Here is a 17,748-nt window from a genome sequence, read left to right on the forward strand (position 1 = left end):
GAATAAACTTTGTAAATAAGTTATTCTCATCCTTTCTTAAATTGTTGGTCAAACGGTGTAACTGTGACATACACACACACACACACACACACGTCTTAAAAGTAAAATAGTTGAAATGTAAGTAGCCTTGTCCAAACCACAACGGCCCATAGAGTAACAGATATCTTCCTCTGGGAAATAAATACATTTGACAGAGATTCTCTCCTCAAAGAAAAAGATTTACAAGTTCCCGCGTATTTGCAGTATTATCACCTCGATGTCACAGACCTGTGCGAGCTTTTGTGCCAAACACATTACATTGTTACAGGTGTCAAGCTTATGGCATGTGGCAGCAGTGTGTAGGAGGGAGGTTCCAAGGTGTGAGAAGTGTACAGAAGGGCATGAGACAAAGGAATATGTAGCATTGGGGAAAGTAGTGCCCCACCAATTTGTAAGTCGCTCTGGATAAGAGCGTCTGCCAAATGACTTAAATGTAAATGTAAATGCAAATGTGTTAATTGCAGGGGTGCCCATGGGGCTGGGCATCAGAAATGATCAGCGCGAGAGAAGCAGGTTGAGGTTTCCAGGGTTAGAGTAGTGCAGCAATAGTTGTATGCTGAGGCAGTGAAGGAAGTTGAGGAAAATGGATCAAGGGGGAGAGATCCTGAGAAAAGGGGTGTGAGTTGTAGATATGTACCAGTACAAGTGATATATCTTTCAGTAGGATTGGATTTTTAGAATTTATAGCAATGGTTATCAACTGTTACTGCAGGGATGGAATGTAAGTTGCAGAAAATGGAGGTTCGGTGGCAGCTGCAGAGAAGTATATGGGTGTGTGAGACTTGACATCAGGAGAGTTACAGGGTGTGTTAAGTGTCCCATCCTTTCAGGTTGTTTGCCCAAGGTAGGACTAGATACATTTAAATAGTGGAGTAGGGTGGTGTTATTTATTTTTTGTGAGTGTTGTGTTCGATGGTTGGGTATTTGTTTATTTTGTTCAAACAAAGTATAAGGGAGTTGTACTCCAGTCTAGTAGGTGGCGGTAATGCAATATTTATTGGATGCCAACCGCGGTTAAACCTCATCGAAGAAGAAGAGAGACCCTGAGAGATGACTGCTCTGAGAGATGACGTCGCAGCTGGACCCTATTGGAATCTCGAGCCAGGGCTCAGGTACACATCGGAATCTTATTGGATATGGAAAATCGCGAGGGTTGGCGGAGAGGCGAGGTCCTCTCGGAAAAATGTTGGTGTGGTAGCTAATTCGAACAGCAGCGGACAGTTCTAACGAAAGTAAATATGGTTTATATTGCATGCTCCATACGTTGAAGATATACAACGAAGACCAAGCCAACAGAGTCAGTTGTTTTAGAGACCGCTGTTTTAGCAGGTTCGTGCTGACCGACTGACTGCTATCAATGTGCCTGTCACGTTTACATTATCGCGCGTGGACCCCCAGCTAGCAATGCACATTCACTGCATGTTGTGTTGGACTTGCTCGTCTGTAAGCAATGCATACACCTTTGCAAATGACAGCAACATTAAAAACAGTATAACGTGCATGTATATACGTTTATAGAGTTATCTATGTGACACAAGACATGTTAAACTCGCATGTCCTAGCCCACAGTGTCTTTATCTCAAGTCGTGTAACGTTACTGTAGCTACATCGACATAAATCCGGATATATCCGTTTTTATTAAAGTTAAATAACTAAGGTATTTGAGGTATAAATGTTGATGACAAAGTGTTAACAAAAGCATCGCATTAAAGCTGCACCTTCTGCAAGACCTTTGATCACTCCCTAATCAGCATCGTTTCTTTGGTTTGAAAACAATCACAGCAGTATTTTCTTCAATTTAAAGTTAGAATCTTTACCTTTTTTACGTGGTCAAATATGCCAAAAAAAAATCCTGATCTTAAATACAACGTTAGTCTACTATACTGTAACTTTACTGTTGTCCTGTTTAACCTCCTGATGTGTACATGATTCGTCATGATTGACAGCTGAGCTTCCAACTCTAGAACCTGGGTGACGTCACACAAACCTGAGCCAGGGAGATTAAAGATGTCGGAGAAGGTGCAGAACACCTTCAGGTTGCAGCTGTCCTCCATCATGGACTCCCTGCTCACTGCAGCCGTGTGTGAGATCTCCAAGATCTTTGAGGGCAGTCTGAGTGAGCAGCAGGCAGAGCTCACGCAGAGTGTAGAGGAGATCTCAGCATTGAAGGGGAAGCTGAGGCTGGCAGAGATGAGGTTGAAGGAGGGTGGAAAAATAAAGGTGTTGGATGGTACGGCTGCCAACACCTCTGGGCAAACAGTCACTGACGTGACAACAATTGCTGAGGTAGAAGAAGAAGGTAACTTGATATTGCGTAGACAAATATCAACATACAATTTCAGGTCTTGATAACTGTAGACATGATATGCATTTTTTTCCCTCCCAGTTGGTGTCAGCTGAGCTTTATTTTTCTGTGTCATTACATTTCAATTTTTGGGTTTCTATGCAGTACCCGATTGGTGCGAGCCTCTTCAGTCAGAAGATTCTTTAATTCCACCCTCGAAGATCAAAAAGGAAAATGAGTGGCCATGGGTGGATCTGCGACCACTGACTGTGTCTTTATGGCGCATCCCTAACATCAAACAAGAGGTCAGTTACCTGTCCGGGGGGGAAACCTGAATCAATAAACAGTCATACTGCACACCCAAATGTAGCACATGGCTGAACAAACACATGTCTTCTGTTAATTAGGTTGAAGGGTAACTCTCAACCCCAATTTCAGCCTTTGCCCAACACATTCACATTTTCAAGAAATACATTCAGGTTGGGGGAAATTGGGGTGGGTAAACGTAGTTGTACCTGATCCAAACACTTTCTCATTAAAGCATATTTACCAGATGTCAACTGGCATGCTCTGATAATACAATTATGTGCATCACAGAAATATGGCTCTGGACAGTTCGCTCACAGTGGTAAGGTGCTGAGTTTCTGACATCTACTTACAACCTTGTGGTGTAAGTTTGAATCCCCATGAAATGTGGCCTCATGTTTATCGCGTTATTGTATTGGGAAGAAAAGTGCAATCATTACCTTGAAAATTAAGATTAGGGGCTCAATTCAATCCAACTAGCATTGCAGTATTTACACAATAGCTCTTTTTCCAATGGTCAAATTAACTCACAGATTGGTCTTGGGTACTGTATAAAAACCTACAACTACTACAAGGGCAACTCTTCTCACAGGTATGCTTTCACTTTTCAGAATTAGAAGTGTGTGGGCACGGGATGAATATTGTAAATAAAGTATTTTTTTAAAATATATATCTGCCCCATGTGGGATTAAATTTCACAATGCGCCACCATTCTGTCATAGCAGTTGGGGAAAAATACAGGTTGAGATGATCACCATTGTCATCTATTTCTTGTTACGATGGATGTAGCTACGAATATAAACGTATAATCCTTATTGCCTACATGTTTTTCTCTTTGTCGTAGAAGCTCAGATGTGTATGAAACAGTCAGGAAAAATGTTGAATTTGGTCAAATATGGAAATATGCCTTAGTGTCTTTTCAATTTTGTGTAAAGTCAGAGGTCTAGTCAAGGAAGCATAACGCAAACTACACTGCTCAAAAAAATAAAGGGAAAACTAAAATAACACATCCTAGATCTGAATGAATGAAATATTCTTATTAAATATTTTTTTCTTTACATAGTTGAATGTGCTGACAACAAAATCACACAAATTATCAATGGAAATCAAATTTATCAACCCATGGAGGTCTGGATTTCGAGTGACACTCAAAATTAAAGTGGAAAACCACACTACAGGCTGATCCAACTTTGATGTAATGTCCTTAAAACAAGTCAAAATGAGGCTCAGTAGTGTGTGTGGCCTCCACGTGCCTGTATGACCTCCCTACAATGCCTGGGCATGCTCCTGATGAGGTGGCGGATGGTCTCCTGAGGGATCTCCTACCAGACCTGGACTAAAGCATCCGCCAACTCCTGGACAGTCTGTGGTGCAACGTGGCATTGGTGGATGGAGTGAGACATGATGTCCCAGATGTGCTCAATTGGATTCAGGTCTGGGGAACGGGTGGGCCAGTCCATAGCATCAATGCCTTCCTCTTGCAGGAACTGCTGACACTCCAGCCACATGAGGTCTAGCATTGTCTTGCATTAGGAGGAACCCAGGGCCAACCGCACCAGCATATGGTCTCACAGGGGGTCTGGGGATCTCATCTCGGTACCTAATGGCAGTCAGGCTACCTCTGGCGAGCACATGGGGGGCTGTGCGGCCCCCCAAAGAAATGCCACCCCACACCATGACTGACCCACCGCCAAACCGGTCATGCTGGAGGATGTTGCAGGCAGCAGAATGTTCTCCACGGCGTCTCCAGACTGTCACGTCTGACACATGATCAGTGTGAACCTGCTTTCATCTGTGAAGAGCACAGGGCGCCAGTGGCGAATTTGCCAATCTTGGTGTTCTCTGGCAAATGCCAAACGTCCTGCACGGTGTTGGGCTTGTAAGCACAACCCCCACCTGTGGACGTCGGGCCCTCATACCACCCTCATGGAGTCTGTTTCTGACCATTTGAGCAGACACATGCATATTTGTGACCTGCTGGAGGTCATTTTGCAGGGCTCTGGCAGTGCTCCTCGCACAAAGGCGGAGGTAGCGGTCCTGCTGCTGGGTTGTTGCCCTCCTACGACCTACTCCACATCTCCTGAGGTACTGACCTGTCTCCTGGTAGCGCCTCCATGCTCTGGACACTACGCTGACAGACAGCAAACCTTCTTGCCACAGCTCGTATTGATGTGCCATCCTGGATGAGCTGCACTACCTGAGCCACTTGTGTGGGTTGTAGACTCCGTCTCATGCTACCACTAGAGTGAAAGCACCGCCAGCATTCAAAAGTGACCAAAACATCAGCCAGGAAGCATAGGAACTGAGAAGTGGTCTGTGGTCGCCACCTGCAGAACCACTCCTTTATTGGGGTGTCTTGCTAATTGCCTATAATTTCCACCTGTTGTCTATTCCATTTGCACAACAACATGTGACATTTATTGTCAGTGTTGCTTCCTAAGTGGACAGTTTGATTTCACAGAAGTGTGATTGACTTGGGAGTTACAATGTGTTGTTTAGGTGTTCTTTATTTTTTTGAGCAGTGTATATTGGCACACTCCACTTACCAAGACCATTACCAAATAAGGTGCGCTGTCACCTGCCTTTATAGCAAGCCTTGACGTGGTACCACCCAGCATATTTAGAAGGGAGTGTATTTCATACTGAACCCCTCCCTTGAGATGACGTGGTACCACTCAGCACATCTAGAAGGGAGTACATTTCAAACCGAACCCCTCCCTTGAGATGACGTAGAGGAACCTTCTTAAGGCACCTCTACATCAGAGTTGAACTGCGAGGTGCAAAAAGAGCTAGATTTGCTCCCAAAACACCTAAATATCACTTTTGCAACGAACTGTCTAAATAAATCGACTTTTTACTATAACAAAGCCTAAAACATCTGGATTTCCATGATTTTATATTTTTTATCATCAAAGTTACTCTTTAAATGTCTGCTTTAGTAGTACTCTGATAGGCATTTTTGGTTGTGAGCATATTCATTATGAGTCTGTGTTTTAGCAGGCTGAAGATTTTGATAACCACTTGCTGACAGCCCTAGCCAGGAGTCCTCCACGAAAAGGTAAGAGTAAATCATCCTTGCCCCTCATAATTGTAATTCAGCTCCTGGTGCAGGACATCATTACTGATCCCGCTCGTTCCGCTCCTCTCTCCTTCAGGGTCTGCTGCGGAGCGGTTGTTAAACAGACGGTTAAAAGACATACCTGAACTGAGCGCGGCCTGGTCAGGATATGGTTGTGGCTCAGTAGGGCGGGGGCGGGGGCTGAGGAATACCCATGGTAGTCTGTTGTGCACATTCAAACAAGAAAATCCGGAACCCCAGAGCAGCGTCTTATTAGATAAGAATGTCTTGAGGCACAGCACAAGACATGGAAAAGATTGTGACTTACAAAGCAAACACAGAGAGGGGACACATGGGAAAACGAGTGACATAGTGAAAAAGAAGTTAGGAAGGAGAAGAAAGCATTTAAAAATGGAACCTAGTGCAGAGGAAGAAGCAACAACCAGTGGAACTGACAAGAGTTTCTGCTGCAAATACTGTGGGAAGGGCTTTCACAGAGAGTTTGGTCTTTCTGTGCACATGAGGTCTCATAACAAGGGGACATACAAATGTCCTAAGTGTCCCAAAAAGTTTCCGTATCCAAGTGCACTCCGGGTGCACACATTGAACAGCCACGGCAAAACAGAAAAGAACAAACCTTGCTCTAACGTCAAAGAAAAGTTGAACTCTATCAACCACAAAGTAAAATCCCTCTCCCCCAGCAGAACAAAGCCTACTTCCCCCAACAACAAACCTCTCTCTTCCAGCAAGGCCAAACCTCTACCCCCCAAAGACAAACCAACCTCCCCCAACAACAAAGCTGGCTCCCCTAAAGGCAGCATACATCCACAACTTTATTCTTGTCACGTTTGCCATAAGGAGTACACTTCTGCAAAATCCCTGCAGGACCACGAACACATTCACACAGGTGAGAGACCGTACCCTTGTAACCAGTGTGGGCAGAGGTTCCGTGTAAAGCAGTTCCTGATATTACATTTGCGTAAAGCCCATGCGGATGTGTACGGGGGTGAGGAGAGCAGCAGATACCTCTCCTGGACTGCACCAGTGGAGGATCCCATTGCTAACGGTGCTGAGCAGCAACATGCCATTAAGTCAAAGAGGAAAGACGATCGACGTGCAAAGGAAAACAGCAAACGGAAGCAAATGACAGAAACAGACGGCCTGTTTCAATGCACAGTGTGTAAAAAGCTGCTAAGTTCACAGATGAGCCTCGTTCAACACTTCCGAATCCACACAGGTGAGAAACCGCTCAGCTGCGAAGAGTGCGGCAAGAAATTCCGCTGTCACCCCATCTTGATCAGCCACAGGAAGTCCGCCCACCCGGGGAAGAAGTACCAATGCCTCAGGTGTGTTCAGCAATTTGAGACCATGGCTGAACGTAAGAGACATCTACTACAAGTCCACCAATTCAAGAAACCCAACCCGCGGTCCCGCTGTCCTCGCTGTAACAGGACTTTCCACAACAGTAACTCCCTGAGGATCCACTATGAAACTGTCCATGCCTGAGTCTGTCCACACATGGCTCGGCCTAGTCAAGTTGGAGTGTTCAGCAGGACCAGGATCAATTACATTCAGAAAGTCAGATTGTTACGTCCATTTGAAGTTACATTTGTGATTTTAAAAGTGCTGTTTATTTTCAATTAGTCTTTTTTTGTCTGGCTGAGTGAAAAGCGAATTGACCCCAACCCTGGTGGCCAATGAATTAACATGATGCTGAGAGAGGATTCTAAAAGAGCAAAAACATGTGATTTGGTGGTCAATGTTTGTGATATGGTGATCAATATGGGTATCACTGATCAAACTGTGATATGTGGTTGCAGGATCACATTTTTTTAAAGTCAGTGCCGGACCAGTTTATGGCATTTTTTATTTCAACGTCTTGGAGCCATGTTTTATGTTTTTAGTTTCTTGTAAACACGTCTCTATCATTTCTATGTTATTATGACATGTAACATGTTATTTGTACTGTACATTCTCTATGTTGTCAAGAATAGCACAGGGAATATACTTTTGCTCCATCAGTTTTTTTTACATGAATAAAATGTATTTACTGGAGGTTGACTTTCTTCAATAGGTCATGCATACTTCAATAGGTCATGCATACTTCAATAGGGTTTTGCATGGATCACCCAGTTTATTAGTGAACCTTTTATGAATTACAATGATTGCACAAACATGGGCAGTAGAGACCTCTAGTAATAAAGGATAACAAATAGTACATGTTCCTCATTTGCAATAATTATTTAAAGTCATTAGATCTTCAGGTACAGTTAAAAGCCATGTTCACATTGAAGTGACTCAAATCCTTTTTATTTTTTTTTGCATATCCAATTTGTATCTGTTTGTTTTCCTGCAGTCTGAACAGCCAAACAGCACATGGAATCCGATATTTCAAGCCATGTTTCAAACCACCTTCAAAGGTAGTGTGAAGTCAGATACGAATATGATTCCTGGCAATGTGACTTGTCTGAGTGGTCAAATCTGATTTATTTCCCCGAAAATGGTTTTTAGACTTATTTGGCATATATTGTTGCTTGCGAGCTACTATGTTGACAGTTTGACAAGAAAATGTGGTATTTGCATAATAGGGAACGCCGCCTCGGTGAGGTGCGTGTGTGCACAAACTTAATTTGACCTTGCACTCCTAAACAACGCAGTTTTTAAAAACTTTGGCGAAGAATCAAGTCTATAAAATGTAGTGTACTGTGTTCGTAGTTTTGGGAAGTGACAAATGTATTGAGATCAGATGTTTAATCGATGAGAAAAATAGCAGAATGTCGGCCCAGTTTCACCAAGTACCATCCTCTCCCACTAACCGTGACTGGACATTCTCTCACTACAATACGTGGCGAGAACCTTCTAAATGGATGCTTCAATTTTATAACCCCTGTGACTTGTCTGGGTTAATCCCTTCTGTCTGTGCTTTAAATCGCCAGGTGTTCATGGAATTACTTCAGAATTGTACTAATTATTTTCTGAACAAGTACCTCCCTTCCAATCTGAAGTAAAAAAAATAAATAGAGAGTATTAAAAACAATGTTATCCCTCCTACAATGAATCAGGGGTTAATAACACTGATACCTAAACCTAAAAAAGAAGTGCTGCTCATCGATAACTGGCGTCCAATTTGTCTTCTTAATAATGACTATAAGATATTAGCCTTTCTGCTTGCAAAAATAAAGTCCTGGATGCAATCATTGATGAAACACAGTCAGGCTTCATGAGGAACAGACATATTTCTAACAATGTCAGACTAGTATTAGACGTACTTGACTACTCAGACCTAATAACTGAGGATAGCTTTATATTATTTTTAGATTTTTATAAAGCATTTGTCACAGTAGAGCATCAGTTCCTCTTCTACTCCCTTTGGCTTTGGGGATTTGTTCTGTAAGGCTATTACGACTATAAAAATGGTAACAGCTCTATCAAATTGAAATATGGCACCTCACCTAGATTTGAGTTAAAGAGAGGAATTAGGCAAGGTTGTCCTATCTCTTTGCTTTTATTAATCACCCAACTTCTTACATTCTTTAAATAATAGTCCTGTACAAGGTATTTCCATAGCTGGTAAAGAAATTAGTATAAGCCAACTGGCTGACGATACTACACTTTTTCTGAAAGACACTAACCAAATTCCCATATCGATCAATGTGATACAATCCTTTTCCAAAGTGTCTGGTCTATACATTAATAAATGTAAACTCATGGCTGTCAAAGATTGTGTGACACCTTCACATTATGGTATTCCAGTAAAAGAAGAACTTATGTATTTAGGCATAACCATTACAAAGGATCAGAAGTCCAGAGGCTTACTCAATTCTAACTCCCGTATTAAAACAACCCAGCTAAATCAATGGCTACAGAGGGACTTATCTTTATAAGGAAGATCCCTAATAACCAAGGCTGAAGGTATCTCTAGACTAACATATGGCACTCTATCTTGATATCTTGACAGTAAAATAAGCAAGGAGATAGACCAGATGCTTTTCAATTTTCTGGACTTTACTACCTTAAATAATACTTTTAAGATCAATTGGATAAAAAATTCCGAAGAAGACCCACTTCTATGGGAAATTTTATTCCTCATCATGTCTTCTCTACTTTTGGTTGCCTTCATGTTGGTTTGCAATTATAATATTGACCAAGGTCCAGTGAAAATTTCTGCTTTTCATCAGCAGGTTTTCTTGTCATGGTCCTAAATTATGCTTATAAATTATTCTCCACGCATATATTATATATGGAATAATCGGGATATATTGTATAAAAATACCTCTTTTCTTTTAGAATATTGGATCCGAAATAATATCCTATTGGTGAGCCAACTGGTAAATGCAGAGGTTTTTTTACTTAGTTATGAGGAATTCTTATCACTTTACAAGGTCCCTGTAACACCTAAAGATTTAGCAATTGTTTTAGATGCCATTCCCTCAGGTGTTGCTCTGTTATTCAGGAACGTGTCAAGACCTGACCCTCAGAGCCTACCTTCTATTGACCCTGTTGACTCATCAGTAGGAAAGATTTGTTTCTCTTTTGGTCCATTCAACAACAGAGCGATACGATCCTTGTTTCAGCAGGATGTTGTATCTATACCTTATGTCATGCCTTATTGGAATGGATTTATTGATAATATCTGTTGGAAAAAAGTTTGGATGTTGCCACACACATCCCTACTTGTTAACAAAATTAAGGAAGTTTCCTTTTAAAAAATATATAAATATTATCCTGCCAATGACTATATGAACTCAAATTGTACCTTTTGCAATGACCACCCAGAAACAGTGTTGCATCTTTTTTGGCATTGTATTCATGTAAGGAAACTGTGGCAAGACATCAGTAGATTTATAATTGAACGCATTTATGAAGATTTTACACTATTGTGGAGAGATGTACTGCTTGGATTCTTTACCTAACATAGAAATAAGCTGAAACAATTTTCTGTAATTAATTTCATTATTCTTTTGGCCAAATTTCATATTCACAAATGTAAATTTACAATCAAAACACCACATTTTCTTACCTTACAAAAATAAATGTAATTATATTTAAAGACAATTAAATACTCTACTAGCAAGAAAGCTGTTCGAATTGTAAGTATATGATGTCCCTTAAGGTCCTTGTGTAATATGATATTGTACCTCCTAGCCCAATTGTCCTTTGTATATTATTTATATATACTTGTGTTCCCACATGTACTTCCTGTATTGATTTGTTGTTAATAAAATAAAATAAATAAAAAAGCTTTAGATCTCACTCATTTCCCTTTTGTGGTCACTCCATCTATCCGGCCAGGGAATTGCAAATCCCGTAGAGAAGAACGTCTCATTATCGCGAGACGGAGAATCAACATGGCTCGCTTCCATAGATTTCGCTAGCCATTTTAGTCAAATGAAAAATCCCAAAATCTGAGAGTTTGAGTTATCTACTCGAATTTCAAATGACTCGACCAATAAAGCAAGTACTGTAGCTACATACAGTAATTGCTCTTCCAGGTTTCTTGCGTCTTTGTTAACCAGCTAGCTCGATAACGTTAACCGAGTCTGCCATCCAGAGCTACCCTTGTTCAGCTGTCTAGCTATCTTGATTTGCCTGGCTGCACTCTTCACAGTCTTCAGTGTTTGTTTTAAGGTAAGTCTCATCTGTTGTTAACAGCATGTAGACTGGATATTAGTGGTTTAGCCAGCTAACGAGCAGTGATTCTGGAGGGGTGTGGTGTTGGCTACTTGGCTTTGTAGCTAGTTATGCCTCACAGACTGGCTCAGATCCAGATAACTGGTGGACTGGATAGGAGACAGATGTAGCCAGGTTGACTCCAACATTGCTGTATGTCAGATAGAGGGTCACATCTTTATAAATTACTGTATCATCTTCTACCATAGTGACATCCTCCTCTTCACCACCCCACCTGATTGACAGCAAAGAAGTGCTCCTCTCCTTGGGACTCGGTGTAACCCTCCACCCTATCTACCCCTGTTGCCCCCAGAGCAGTGGGTAAGGACACCACCGTCGCCACAATGCTGGAGTCTGTAAGGAACACGTTTCACGCCCAGCTGGCCACCGTCATGGACTCCCTGCTGGCGGCAGCAGTGTGTGAGATCGCAAAAATCTTTGAGAGCAGTCTGTGTGAGCAGCAGGAGGAGCTGACACAGAGAGGAGAGGAGATCACAGGCCTGAGGGGGAGGCTGGAGCGGGCAGAGAGGAGGCTGAAGAAGGAAGGAGAGGAAGAAGAAGAAGAAGAAGAAGGAGAAGAAGGAGAGGGCCTACTGGATGTGGTAGAAGGACCAGTGAGAAAAACAGGAGGAGATGGCAGCCCGGGGCAGCAGTCTGAACCAAGAGCTGGTAAGAAAACCGGATGTCTCATCTGAAAATGATCTTAGGAACATTTTGGTTGAAAACACCCCTAAACTACTGTCTGGTTGTCTGTCCTGCACCGTTTGTTCAGGTTCAAGCTGGGATTCGGATGCGGCCTCTGAGACCCCTCCACTGGTCCAGGACAGCGGATGTAAGAAGTCCCACAGGATGAAAAAGGAGAGAACTGAGCTGGAGGGGTCCTCCATCAAAGAAGAGGTCAGTCAGTCATTCTCTAACACAATAAGAATGTCTGACTTTCTCTATTTAATTATCGTTTTATTCTATGTCACAAAGATAGTCATTCTGAGTTTTCAACGGTTAATTTATTCAAAGGCTGTTAACACAGCTGTGACGCTGGCCCCCACATTAATGTTTTATTCTCTCCCTTTAGCTTAAACATTGCCCTCTTCCACAGTTCGAGGAGCCCCACCCTGCCCCTGTGGAGGGGGAGGGCCAAGGGCCAGGGAGGAGCTCTTCTGCTGGGGGTCAGAGGCTGGGAGAACCCTTGTCTGACACAACAGGGACCAAGGCAAAGTGTAAGGAAGTGTAATCCTTAACCAATCAATCTACATGTTTGTGTTTTACAGTCCCTCCAGGATTTAGCGATTCTGCAATAGATCATTTTTTTGGGTGAATCAACAATTCCTTGCATATTATGCTAAGGCTTTCAAATTTTCCAATCACCACACTATTTTTGCACAAAACAGCCAAAATCAATATTGACATTACCACATAAAACTGTCCAATCACCTCAGTACAAAAAGAGGGCTTTCAATCTTAACCAGTCACTGCTCTTTTACTGCATACAATTCTTCAATCAAATCATCAACAAACTTTTCCCCCCGTCAGCGAATTTTCCTGACAAAATCATTGCAAATTGCCATCCAAAATGTCAGAATTGCCGCAAGCAAAATCAAGCATTTTAGCCCACAACTATCGCAACTGTACGCTGCGATTTTAGAGCAAATAAACATTGTCTTTTCATTCTGTATTGTATTTTATACTTGTGGAATTGTTGGAATGAGTATATTGAGCCCCCTTCATGATGTTGTTCCTATCTCTTGGTAGTATCCCATTGGGAGGGAGACCCCAGACCTCTTCAGAGCCAGAGCTCCACCTCCTTCTTCCATGGCCCCCGGGTTGGACATTTCTCTCCCCGACCCGACCACAGGTCTCCTGGGCTTGACCCCTGGGCCAGTGGGGTTCCTCTAGAGCTTCAGGATCCAAGCTTCCTGGACCAGAGCCCAGACCAGGTACTAGAGCAGAGAGAGCCCCGGCAGTCACAGGACCAAACCAACCAATCCCAGAGAGGCCTGAGACCAAGAGATGACAGAGGGAGGGGCCTAGTTCATCAGAACCGCTGGTCATTGGCTGCCAAGGATCCAGTCAGACCACACCCCAACGCACATGCTCAGAAACACGCACAAGGTCACGCACACACACTGGGCGGGGCGAGACCCTACACTTGCCCGTACTGCGGCAAGAGCTTCAGCTACCCGTCCCACCAGCGCAGGCACCTGCTGCGCCACACAGGGGTGAGGATGTACCCCTGCTTGGTATGCGACAAGAGCTTCCTGACTCCGTCAGAGCTCACGGTACATACCCGCGTCCACACAGGGGAAAGGCCGTTTGGCTGCACCCAGTGTGGAAAGCGTTTTGCTCGCAGTGGGAACCTCCGGGCCCACCAGAGAGACGTCCACCTGGGGAAGAGACCCTTTGTCTGCCAGGAGTGTGGCAAGAGGTTCGCACACAGGGGCAACCTGAGGGTGCACTACCAGAGGGTACACCAGGGCCTGCCATACCATGAGGATGAGTATGACCAGGATGGCAACACTCTCCCCTCTACTGGGTAAAGGGTCAACAGGGTCACATTCAGTCGGAGCTAATGGGAGAAAACATTTTAAAATGGAAAATTCTTGCAGTGCATTTGGAAAATATTCAGACCCCTTGACTTTTTCCACATTTTATTATGTTATAGCCTTATTCTAAAATTGATTAAATTGTTATTTTTCTCAATCTACACTCAATACCCCATAATGAATAAGAAAAAACAGGTTTTTAGAATATTTTGCATATGTATAAAAAATTAACCTGGGGAATAGTTACAGGGGAGAGGAGGGGGATGAATGAGCCAATTGTAAGCTGGGGATGATTTGGTGACTGTGATGGTATGAGGGCCAGATTGGGAATTTAGCCAGGACACCGGGGTTAACACCTCTACTTTTACAATAAGTGCAACATCCCATCCGAAAGACGGCACCCGACACAGGGCAATGTCCCCAATCACTACCCTGGGGCATTGGGATATCTCTTTAGACCAAAGGAAATAGTTCCTCCTACTGTCCCTCCAACACCACTTCCAGCAGCATCTGGTCTCCCATCTAGGCACCGACCAGGACCAACGCCGCTAAGCTTCAGAAACAAGCCGGCAGTGGGATGCAGGCCCTTTACTCATTACATTGTTTAAGCACCTTTGGCAGTGATTACAGCTTTGGGTCTTATTGGGTATGACACTACAAGCCTGACACAACAGTATTTGGAGAGTTTTTCCAATTCTTTGTAGATTCTCTCAAGCTCTGTCAGGTTGGATGGGGAGCGTCTCTAAAGATGTTCTATTGGGATGAAGTCTGAGCTCTGGCTAGGACATTCAGAGACCCGTCCCAAAGCCACTACTGCATTGTCTTGGCTGTGTGCTTAGGGTCGCTGTCCTGTTGGAAGGTGAACCTTCATCCCAGGCTGAGCGCTTTGGAGCAGGTTTTCATCAAGCATCTCTCTGTACTTTGCTCTGTTCATCTTTCCCTTGATCCTGACTGGTCTCCCATTCACTGCCGCTGAAAAAGATCCCCACAGCATGATGCTGCCACCGCCATGCTTCACCGTAGGGATGGTGCAAGGTTTCCTCCAGACGTGATGCTTGGCATTCTGGCCAAAAAGTTCAATCTTGGTTTTAGCAAAACAAAGAATCTTGTTTCTCATTGTCGGCGAGTCCTTTAGGTGCCTTTTGGCAAACTCCAAACAGGCTGTCGTGCCTTTTTTACTCAGGAGTGGCTTCTGTCTGGTCGCTCTACCATAAAGGCCTGATTGGTGGAGTGTTGCAGAGATGGGAGAACCTTCCAGAAGGACAACCATCTCCACAAAGGAACTCTGGAGCTCTGTCAGAGTGAACATCGGGTTCTTGCTCAGTTTGGCCAGGCGGCCAGCTCTAGGAAGAGTCTTGGTGGTTCCATAATTTTACATTTAAGAATGATGGAGGCCACTATGTTCTTGGGGACCTTCAATGCAGAAGACATTTTTTTTGGTACCCCCCCCCCCCCCCAGATCTCTGCCTTGACACAATCCTGTCTTGGAGTTCTACGGACAATTACTTTAACCTCATGGCTTGGTTTTTGCTCTGACATACACTGTCAACTGTGGGACCTTTATATAGACAGATGTGTGCCTTTCCAAATGAGGAAAACAATGCATTGAATCCGTTTTAGAATAAGGCTGTAACGTAACAAAATGTGGGGGAAAGGAAAGGGATCTGAATACTTTCCCAATGCCCTGTATGTAGCATGTTGTCTTCTATGAATTAGGCCGACCTGCACATCTGTCTGCATTTTAAACTCATGTCCCATAGGAATGACTCCACCTGTCAAGAGACAATGATGAAGACAGGAAATGGTGTGAGAGCGAGAAAGGAAAGCAGCGCTCCCTGCGGGAGGAAGAGTAGGCATTTCTAAGTGTTGCATCATTTAAAGGGTTGTTATATTGTTAGTAGTGTTTTTATACTGAGAGACGGTGCTTTTGCCCTTTACTCTACATGGTTGTGTATGTTAGCAAAAGTGACAAACGTGCAAACTGATTATTATGAATGATACAATTAGCATAACATTCCCTATTTTGTGTCGTTAGTCATCCTCCATGTGTAGTGTTCATATAAAGTAATTAACCAAAATAAAACCAGGTGTATTCACAGTCGATCTTGCAATGATGATACAGTATCTTATTTCTGAATATGCTTTCTTTGGTCCATAAGGTAAGGAAAAGCAGGAACAAGATTTTAGAAGGTACTGTACTTTTTGGGGTGTAAGTGCAGTACCATTGATTGCCACCAGAGAGGAGTCTTACTGCTGTGTTCTCCATTATAATGCATAGAAGACATGCACTGACAGTATAGTTGGCTGGTTGAAGACGTCGGCCTCGTCAGCATGTTTTACGTCTAGTGTGTGTGAAGCATTATTGGCCTTCTGTTGGCTTTGCAAGTCACATTCTCTGCTTTAACAGAGAGAATTCCCTGTTCCCTCAGGTTGTCAGACTGTTCTGCCGACCTGTTTGAGGAAGGCTCCACACCACTCTCTCACTTGAGTATCTTACCTCGTAAGTTTCAGATCAAATTGAGCTTTTTTGTAGCTTTGGCAACTATGTGTGTGTTTTCTATACCTGTTCACTCCTCCCAGTAGGCTTGACAGACGCTCCCCACCATTGCCCACCAGGTGTCCTAAGAGTTCCTCAATGAGCTTGACACCTTGATAGGCTCATTTCCTGACAATGGCTCGCTGCTCTTGATTTCTTTCCAACTCTCTCTTTCCCCTCCTTGCCTCTTTTGACCTCACCCTTTCCCAGTCCCCTCCCACACACAAGACAGGTAATATGCTTGACCTCACCCTTTCCCAGTCCCCTCCTACACACAAGACAGGCGATACACTTGACCTCACCCTTTCCCAGTCCCCTCCCACACACAAGGCAGGTAATATGCTTGACCTCACCCTTTCCCAGTCCCCTCCTACACACAAGACAGGCGATACACTTGACCTCACCCTTTCCCAGTCCCCTCCTACACACAAGACAGGCGATACACTTGACCTCACCCTTTCCCAGTCCCCTCCCACACAAGACAGGCGATACACTTGACCTCACCCTTTCCCAGTCCCCTCCCACACACAAGACAGGCGATTTTCTTGACCTTTCCCAGTCCCCTCCCACACAAGACAGGCGATATGCTTGACCTCACCCTTTCCCAGTCCTTGTACACACAAGACAGGCGATGCACTTGACCTCACCCTTTCCCAGTCCCCTCCTACACACAAGACAGGCGATACACTTGACCTCACCCTTTCCCAGTCCCTCCCACACTCAAGACAGGCGATACACTTGACCTCACCCTTTCCCAGTCCCCTCCCACACAAAGACAGGCGATAGACTTGACCTCACCCTTTCCCAGTCCCCTCCCACACACAAGACAGGCGATACACTTGACCTCACCCTTTCCCAGTCCCCTCCCACACACAAGACAGGCGATACACTTGACCTCACCCTTTCCCAGTCCCCTCCCACACACAAGACAGGCGATACACTTGACCTCACCCTTTCCCAGTCCCCTCCCACACACAAGACAGGCGATACACTTGACCTCACCCTTTCCCAGTCCCCTCCCACACACAAGACAGGCGATACACTTGACCTCACCCTTTCCCAGTCCCCTCCCACACACAAGACAGGCGATACACTTGACCTCACCCTTTCCCAGTCCCCTCCCACACACAAGACAGGCGATACACTTGACCTTTCCCAGTCCCCTCCCACACACAAGACAGGCGATACACTTGACCTTTCCCAGTCCCCTCCCACACACAAGACAGGCGATACACTTGACCTTTCCCAGTCCCCTCCCACACACAAGACAGGCGATACACTTGACCTTTCCCAGTCCCCTCCCACACACAAGACA

The 17,748-nt window shown here is 44.1% G+C and overlaps 2 protein-coding genes across 6 annotated transcripts; both read left to right on the forward strand.

Moving 5' to 3' along the window:
- The first annotated feature begins 67 nt into the window (after positions 1-67).
- LOC135545756 (zinc finger protein 181-like) lies at positions 68-7,742 on the forward strand. 4 transcript variants are annotated; one of them, XM_064973593.1, is made up of 5 exons: positions 68-1,151; positions 2,004-2,338; positions 2,489-2,628; positions 5,627-5,687; positions 5,785-7,742. In XM_064973593.1, the coding sequence occupies exons 1-5, from the start codon at positions 1,090-1,092 to the stop codon at positions 7,191-7,193; spliced, it is 2,007 nt and encodes a 668-aa protein (XP_064829665.1). In that variant the 5' UTR covers positions 68-1,089; the 3' UTR covers positions 7,194-7,742. The 4 variants fall into 4 exon arrangements, with proteins under 4 accessions (XP_064829665.1, XP_064829666.1, XP_064829662.1 ...); XM_064973594.1 differs by having other exon boundaries at positions 1,059-1,368; positions 1,986-2,338; XM_064973590.1 differs by having other exon boundaries at positions 1,059-1,368.
- A 3,287-nt stretch (positions 7,743-11,029) lies between these two features.
- On the forward strand, positions 11,030-16,000 carry LOC135545759 (zinc finger protein 500-like). 2 transcript variants are annotated; one of them, XM_064973601.1, is made up of 5 exons: positions 11,030-11,315; positions 11,567-12,026; positions 12,130-12,254; positions 12,430-12,574; positions 13,107-16,000. In XM_064973601.1, exons 2-5 carry the CDS (start codon positions 11,702-11,704, stop codon positions 13,889-13,891), a joined length of 1,380 nt encoding a protein of 459 aa, XP_064829673.1. In that variant the 5' UTR covers positions 11,030-11,315; positions 11,567-11,701; the 3' UTR covers positions 13,892-16,000. The 2 variants fall into 2 exon arrangements, with proteins under 2 accessions (XP_064829673.1, XP_064829674.1); XM_064973602.1 differs by having other exon boundaries at positions 12,454-12,574.
- Positions 16,001-17,748: the final 1,748 nt, after the last annotated feature.

Source organism: Oncorhynchus masou, chromosome 9 (assembly GCF_036934945.1).
Source record: "Oncorhynchus masou masou isolate Uvic2021 chromosome 9, UVic_Omas_1.1, whole genome shotgun sequence".
NCBI classification, from domain to species: Eukaryota; Metazoa; Chordata; class Actinopteri; order Salmoniformes; family Salmonidae; genus Oncorhynchus; species Oncorhynchus masou.